This window comes from Rhinopithecus bieti, unplaced genomic scaffold, assembly GCF_001698545.2.
Source record: "Rhinopithecus bieti isolate Rb0 unplaced genomic scaffold, ASM169854v2 scaffold_15802, whole genome shotgun sequence".
NCBI lineage: Eukaryota > Metazoa > Chordata > Mammalia > Primates > Cercopithecidae > Rhinopithecus > Rhinopithecus bieti.
In genome coordinates, this window is record NW_016808213.1 from 24,154 (window position 1) to 31,465 (window position 7,312).

Here is a 7,312-nt window from a genome sequence, read left to right on the forward strand (position 1 = left end):
TCACAAGGTCAAGAGATCGAGACCATCCTGACCAACGTGGTGAAACCCCATCTCTCCTAAAAATACACAAATTAGCCGGGCATGGTGGCATGCACCTATAGTCCCAGCTACTCGGGAGGCTGAGGCAGGAGAATCACTTGAACCTGGGAGGCAGAGGTTGCAGTGAGTCGAGATCGTGTCACTGCACTCCAGCCCAGTGACAGAGCGCAACTCTGTCTCAAAAAAGAAAAAAAAAAAAAAAGGAAGTGCCTTCTGGGGGGGCCAACTTTTTATGATATTATAATTGCATTCCCACTTCATTCTTGTCCTCCATATCCCACAACCCCGTTTTTTTGTTTTTTGTTTTTTTGTTTTTTTTTTTTGGAGTCAGGGTCTACTCAGACACCAGACTGGAGTGGCAGTGGCGTGATCATGGCTTACGCAGCTTCACCCAGGCTCAGTGATTCTCCCACTTCAACTCCTGAGTAGCTGGAAAAACAGTCATGTGCCACCACACCTGGCCTAATTTTTTTGTATTTTCCGTAGAGATGGGCTTTCACCATGTTGCCCAGGCTCCTATTCCCTACTTTTTCTATCCCATAGCAATTAATCATCCTTTTACATAATATATACTATAATTCACTTATTCATTTATATTTATCGCCCATCTCCCTTCTTGAGCGATGTAACCTCCATGAAGGCAGCACGTTCATAACTTTTGCTTTCTTGGTGTATCTCGCCCCAGAAGAAGTAGATGAGGCGATGTAAGGCACTGGTAAATATTAGCTGAATAAATCACAATGTTAGAGGGGTGCATACATGTCACGGCTCTTCCCTAAGTAGCCAAAGAAGACAATCCCTTAGTCCTGTTCCATGAAACTTTTCAAACTTTACACCTGTAAAGGTTTTAGTCAACAGAACTCTGGAAAATCAAGTTCTGCATTATCTTTAGTTTTACAGGGAAAAATGATACCATCGCTTCCTTAATCCCTGGCCAGCGATCATTTTCCCAATTCAAAGGAACTAGATTGCTCCTCCGGCACCACTGGAGCTTGGCGCTTCTTCCCAGTCTAGCACTTGGAGTGCCGGCTGGGCTCTCTCCAGGGAGCTGGAAAGCGCTCGCAATCTAAGTTGTCCCAGCTGGTGAATCCTAATGGACCCATCCGGATTTCCCCAGTTGACAAGGAAACCACTGTGCTGTGTACCCAGTGCTCTCCTCTAACAAAGTGACACGCCTGATCATAGTTAGTTGTGGGTTTTTTTTTTTTTTTTTTGTGAGATGGAGTCTCACTCTGTCGCCCAGGCTGGAGTGCAGTGTGCGATCTTGGCTCACTGCAACCTCTACTTCCTGGGTTCGAGTGATTCTCCCGCCTCAGCCTCCCCGAGTAGCTGGGGATTACAGGCACCTGCCACCACTCCCGGCTAACTTGTTGTATTTTTTAGAGAGACGGGTTTCACCATGTTGGCCAGCTCATCTCAAGACTCCTGACCTCTAGTGATTCTCTCCACCTCGGCCTCCCAAAGGCTGGAATTACAGCGTGGATCACAGCGCCCGGTAGTGGGTTTTTAAAGTTGTGAGTTGGCCTAATTCTTTCTCATCTCCCTTTTAAATTCTTTCCCTATTTTTTTAAAATTCACTTTTTATATTTTAGAAAAGTTTTTAGGCTGGGTGGTGGGTGGCTCATACCTATAACCAGCACTTTGGAGGGTGAGGAAGGAGGATGCTTGAGCCAGGAGTCCGAGACCAGCCCTGGAACTACCATGAAATCTAACAAAAAGCAAAAAGTAAAAAAATTAGCTGGGTGGCAGTGGTGCACACCTGTAGGCCCAGGCTACTCGGGAGCTGAGGTGGGGAGGGATACCACAGTCCCAACGAGTTCTAGGGCTGCAGTGAACTCTGAAGTGCCACTGTCCTCCAGCCTTGGCAATAGAGCAAGACTCTGTCTCAAAAACCAAAAACAAAATGAAGTGTTAGATTTACAGTAACATTGGGAGATAGTACACAGACCCGTTCCCATATACCCTGCATCCTATACCCTATTTCCCCTATTATTAACATTTTCCATTAGTGTTTGTATTCAGTTGCTAGGTCTGCCAAAATAAAGCACCACAGAGTGGTTAGCTTACACAACAAATTTATTTTATCAGTTCTGCGAGGCTAGAAGTCCAACGATCAAGGTTCCCGCAGGGTTGTTTCTTTAGAGGCCTTCTTCGTTTCCGACAATGGAAATGGCTTCTTTTCCCCCCATGTTCAAAGCGGCCTTCTCTCTGTGTGTCTGTGTCTAACCTCCTTATGAGCACACCCAGTCATATTGCTTAAGGACCTGTATGTCTCGTTTTACCTTCATTACTTTTTTTTTCTTGAGATGGAGTTTCCGCCCCTGTTTGCCAGGCCTGGGGGTGCCATGCGTGTGACTTCTCTGTTCACTGCAAGCCTCCACCTCCCAGGTTCAAGCAATTCTCCAGCTTGTGCCTCCGACTAGCTGGGACTAAGGATGTGCCACCCGCCTGGCTAATTTTCCCGTATTTTTAGTAGAGACGCGGGTTGCCATGTTGGCCAGGCTGGTCTCCGAACTCAATGACCTCCAGGTGATCCACCTGCTCGCCTCCCAAAGTGCTGGGATTCAGATGTGGCCACTGCACCCGGCTCTTATTACTTTTCTTAAAGCCCTATCCCAAATATAGTCCCATTGTCAGGCACTGGTGATTATGACTTAAACGTGTGGATTTGGATGGGGCAAACAATTCAGTCCATAACAGTATTCCGTTCTCTATTTTTAACCTCTGAACTGGATTCTACCTTTCCACCCTAAATCGAATTCCTTTCTTACTTCAAGAACAAGAATGAGTTTGGGCTTTCAAAGTCAAAAGTTCCAATTCTCAGCCACGGACGATGCTTCACGCCTGTAATCTAGCACTTTTGGGAGGCTGAGGTGGGCGATCACTTGAGCCTAGGCGCTTGAGACCACCTGGGTAACCCTACGCAGACCTCGTCTCTACAAAAACTAAAAAAAGTTAGCTGGCATGGGTGGCACATCCCTGTAGTCCCCAGCTACTCAGGAGGCTGAGCGAAAGGATCAATGCAGCAGAGGTTGAGTCTGCAGTGAGCTATTGATTGTGCCACTGCACTCAACTGGGTGACAGAGTGAGACCCTGTCTCAGAATAACAATAATAATAAAAGTTTAAATCTTCAGTTTCCCTACTTTGTAATTTGACTGACCTTCAAGCATAATCTTGGTCTATTAATCCATACAGAGTGCAAAGCCATCACTTGGAATGCATTAGGGAACAAGCTTGTACCAGGTAACTCAGTGTCTCATATAGACCCCTTCAAAAAATCTTTTGCAAGTAGAAAGAAGAATATGAAGAACCTTCCTCACTAACGTGAACCCTTCTTCCCACACTCCCAGAAAAGGTAAACACATGTTGAAAGACCCTTAGATTAAGGGGAGACAGATTATTAGCTGTCCTACCATTTATATTTTCTGAATAGGACCTGCCGTCTTCAGGGGCCAGAGGTAAGAAGGGTGCTCCTTTCCTCGTCTATTTCCCACCGTCCCTCTGAGATCCATTGTGTTTATTAAACTTTACTATGGCATCTTAATTAGGATTGCTTAATCGTGCTGGGCATGGGTGGCTCACACCTGTAATCCCAGCACTTGCAGGAGGCCGAGGCAGGCAGATCAACGAGGTCAGGAGATCAGACCCATCCTGGCCTAAACACGGTGAAGCCCCGTCTCTACTAAAAAATACAAAACAATTAGCCGGGCATGGTGGCAGCGCCTGTAGTCCCAGCTACTTTGCGAGGCTGAGGCAGGAGAATGGTGTGACGGGAGGCCGGAGCCCTTTGCACTGAGCCAAGATCATAGCACTGCACTCCAGACCATGGGCAAGCAGAGCGAGACTCTGTCTCAAAAAAAAAAGAAAAGAAAAAGAAAAAGAATTGCCTAATTGCTGTCTTTAATGACACTTCAACTATGATCTGACTTTCATTAAGTTCTTTAAGAAGCTCCTGTTATTAATTCTTTCTTATGGTGTACTTTGTAATCTTTTACATGTACTTGTAAGTGGATTTGCCCCCCTTGACTTCAAGTTCATGGAGGACAGGACATCCATCTCTTATTTTTCAAGGTTTCCAGTGATGTACCTGATACATTTGTTGCTAGGAATGAGAACAGTATATCATTGAGAATATTAAATTAGTTTTGAATTTGTTATTGTTGATACAGGGTAAAATCCAGGACAAGGAATATTATCAGTCGAAGGATTTGAAAACAATGCCAGCTGCATTTATGGGAATGCGAAAGGAGATAATTTGGGGAAAAATAGTGAAAGTATGAAAAAAAGGACACATGGTCTGGAGGCCATTTAGATGATTACTTAATTTGGTTTTCAACCATTTAGCAAAATGTATACTACCTTAAATGTCTAAAGAACAGTACTTGTAAATCAGTTTGATTCTAAGAACTTATCAAATACACTTAAGTGTAATGTAATTAAGTGATGGAGGATGGAAGTTTCACAGTCCAACAACAATCCAGTCACCTCACTGTTCACTACACGCTTCTTCTGAGTTGTGGTAGAACAATGGCTTTGAAGTGTGCGTTTTTCAACCGCTGCATGTTTTCATTCATAAGTGGGAGCTGAACGATAGACTGGACGGGAGGCGAAAACACACCCAGTTCCTGTCGAAGCGTAGGTGGCGGAGGGAGAGGCATCCAGGATAAATCAGCTACTGATGCCGCGGGCAATACACTAGGTGATCGCTAGGGCAGCAAACTACCAATGGCAACGTTTACCTATGTAAGAAGCCTGCACGTCCACACAATTATCCCGGAACTTAAAATTAAAATTAAATTAATTAAAAAAAAAAAGTTAGCCACGAGTGGTGGCTCAATGCCTATAATTCCCAGCACTCTTGGGAGGCTGAGTGGCAGATCACGAGGTCAGGGAGTTCAAGACCAGCCTGACCAACATGGTTGGGAGACACCATCTTCCATTAAATACAAAATTCTGGGGCATGGTGGTCCAACATGGCCCTGTAATACCACACACACAGGGGGCCTTAGGCAAAAGAAAGGAGAAATTCACTTGAACCTGGGAGGCGGAAGTTGTAGTGAGCCAAGATTGCACCACTTACTGCAACCTGGGCAACAGAGTGAGCTCCATCTTCAAAAAAAAAAAAAAAAAAAAAGTTGACTGCTTCCTGTGACTTAGACTTCTGTTTTTTCATCTTTAAAGTGAGAATAATAACATCTGTTTCATATACATGTTATACATATATTTGAAAACCAAGGTATGTGGGCCCAGTGGCTCTCACCTGGAATCCAGCACTTTTGGAAGGCAGAGGCTGGTGAATCCACCCAAGGTCAGGAGTTCAAGACCCAGCGGGGCCAAACATGGTGAGACCCTGTCTCTACTAAAAATACAAAAATTAGCTGGGCATGGTAACGGGTGCCTGTAATCCCAGCTACTCAGGAGACTGAGACAGGAGAATCACTTGAACCCAGGAGGCGGAGGTTGTGATGAGCCGATATCGTGCCATTGCACTCCAGCCTGGGCAACAAGAGCAAAACTCTGTCTCAGAAAAAAACAAAACAAAACAAAAAACTCCAGCATAATGCCTGGCATGTGTTAGGAAAGTGTTAGCTACCTCCCTTCTGATATCAGTGATTTTGAAGTCTTAAGATTACCACGCTATTGCTTGTGATTATGACAGAAGAAATAATCATTGCAGGTGTACAGGGGTCTTAGGGCCAGTCCATACTGGTCCTCTACAGATGAGTCTAATTATACAACAGATCAAAGAAGGAATCCGTCATTCACAAGAGCTGCACAAAAGATAACACATGCGAATGTCTATACATCTACAAAAATGTGCAAGATTTATATGAAGAAAAATTTAAAACATTACTGTTAATAAAGGCACATTTATGGAAATTCTCTGATGATCCTCATAACTACATAAATGTCCTGCAAGGATTGGGGCAGTCCTTTAATCTAACATGGAGAGATATCATTTTACCTCTTGATCAGACCTTAAGTCCTGCTGATAAGGAAGCAGCTTTAGCAGCAGCCTGGCAATTTACGGACCTGTGGTACCTGAGCCAGGTAAACGATCTAATAGCCCTGGAGGAGAGGGAAAAGTTCCCCACAGGGCAACAGGCGGTCCCCACTGTAGACCCTCATTGGGATACTGACTCAGATCATGGAGATTAGAGCCGCAGGTATTTGCTAACTTGCATTTTAGAAGGGTTGAAGGAGACTAGGAAAAACCCTATGAACTACTCAATGCTATCCACAATTATGCAAGGAAAAGAGGAAAACCCCTCCGCTTTTCTAGAAAGGCTAAGGGAGGCCCTAAGAAAGCACACCTCCGTAACTCCAGATTCTGTAAAAGGTTAGCTTATTTTAAAAGATAAATGTATCATCCAATCAGCAGCTGACATTAGGCAAAAACTCCAAAGTCTGCCTTAGGCCCAAAACAAAATTTAGAGACATTACTAAACCTAGCAACCTTGGTGTTCTATAACAGGGTCCAAGAAGAACAGGCCAAAAGGGAAAAGCGAGATAAGAGTGCCAAGACCAGCTGGGTCGTGGACACCCTAACCCGGGGCGCTAGAGGAATTAAAGACACACACAGAAATACAGCATGTGGAGTGGGAAATCAGGGGTCTCACAGCCTTCAGAGCTGAGAGTCTCGAACAGAGATTTACCCACATATTTATTGACAGCAAGCCAGTGGTAAGCATTGTTTCTATAGATTGTAGATTAACTAGAAATATTCCTTACGAGAAATAAAGGGATGGGCCAAAATAAAAAGATGGATCTCCCTAGTTATCTGCAGCAGAAACATGTCCTTAAGGCACAGATCGCTCATGCTATTGTCAGTGGTCCAGGAATGCCTTTAAATGGTTTTCCACCCTGGGTGGGCCAGGTGTTCCTTTTTCCTCCTTCCAGTAAACTGACAACCTTCAGCATGGGTGTCTTGGCCATCACAAGCATGCCACAGTGCTGCAGAAATTTTGTTTATGGCCAATTTTTGGGCCAGTTTTTAGCCAGAATTGGGGGCCTGTTCCCAACAAAGAGAAAGGCTACAGCCTTAGTCATGGCAGACCTTGGTGGCTCAGTAGCGACCAAAAGAAGAGCAGGCCAATTGCCTATGAGGACTTGTTATCAGTGTGGTTTGCAAGGACGTTTTAAGAAAGATTGTCCAAGAAGAAACAAACCACCTCCTCACCCGTGTCCAATATGCCAAGGCAGTCACTGAAAGGCACACTGCCCTAGAGGACAAAGGCCCTCTGGACCAGACGCACCCAACCAGATGACTCA

General features: G+C 44.7%; 1 protein-coding gene across 1 annotated transcript in view; it reads left to right on the forward strand.

Annotated features, from left to right (window-relative positions):
* Positions 1–4,320, forward strand: part of LOC108538016 (prostaglandin reductase 1-like) — a 28,016-nt gene extending 23,696 nt beyond the window's left edge. The window contains 1 exon segment of the mRNA XM_017885824.1: positions 4,210–4,320. Coding sequence (XP_017741313.1) covers positions 4,210–4,320 — 111 coding nt within the window.
* Positions 4,321–7,312: the final 2,992 nt, after the last annotated feature.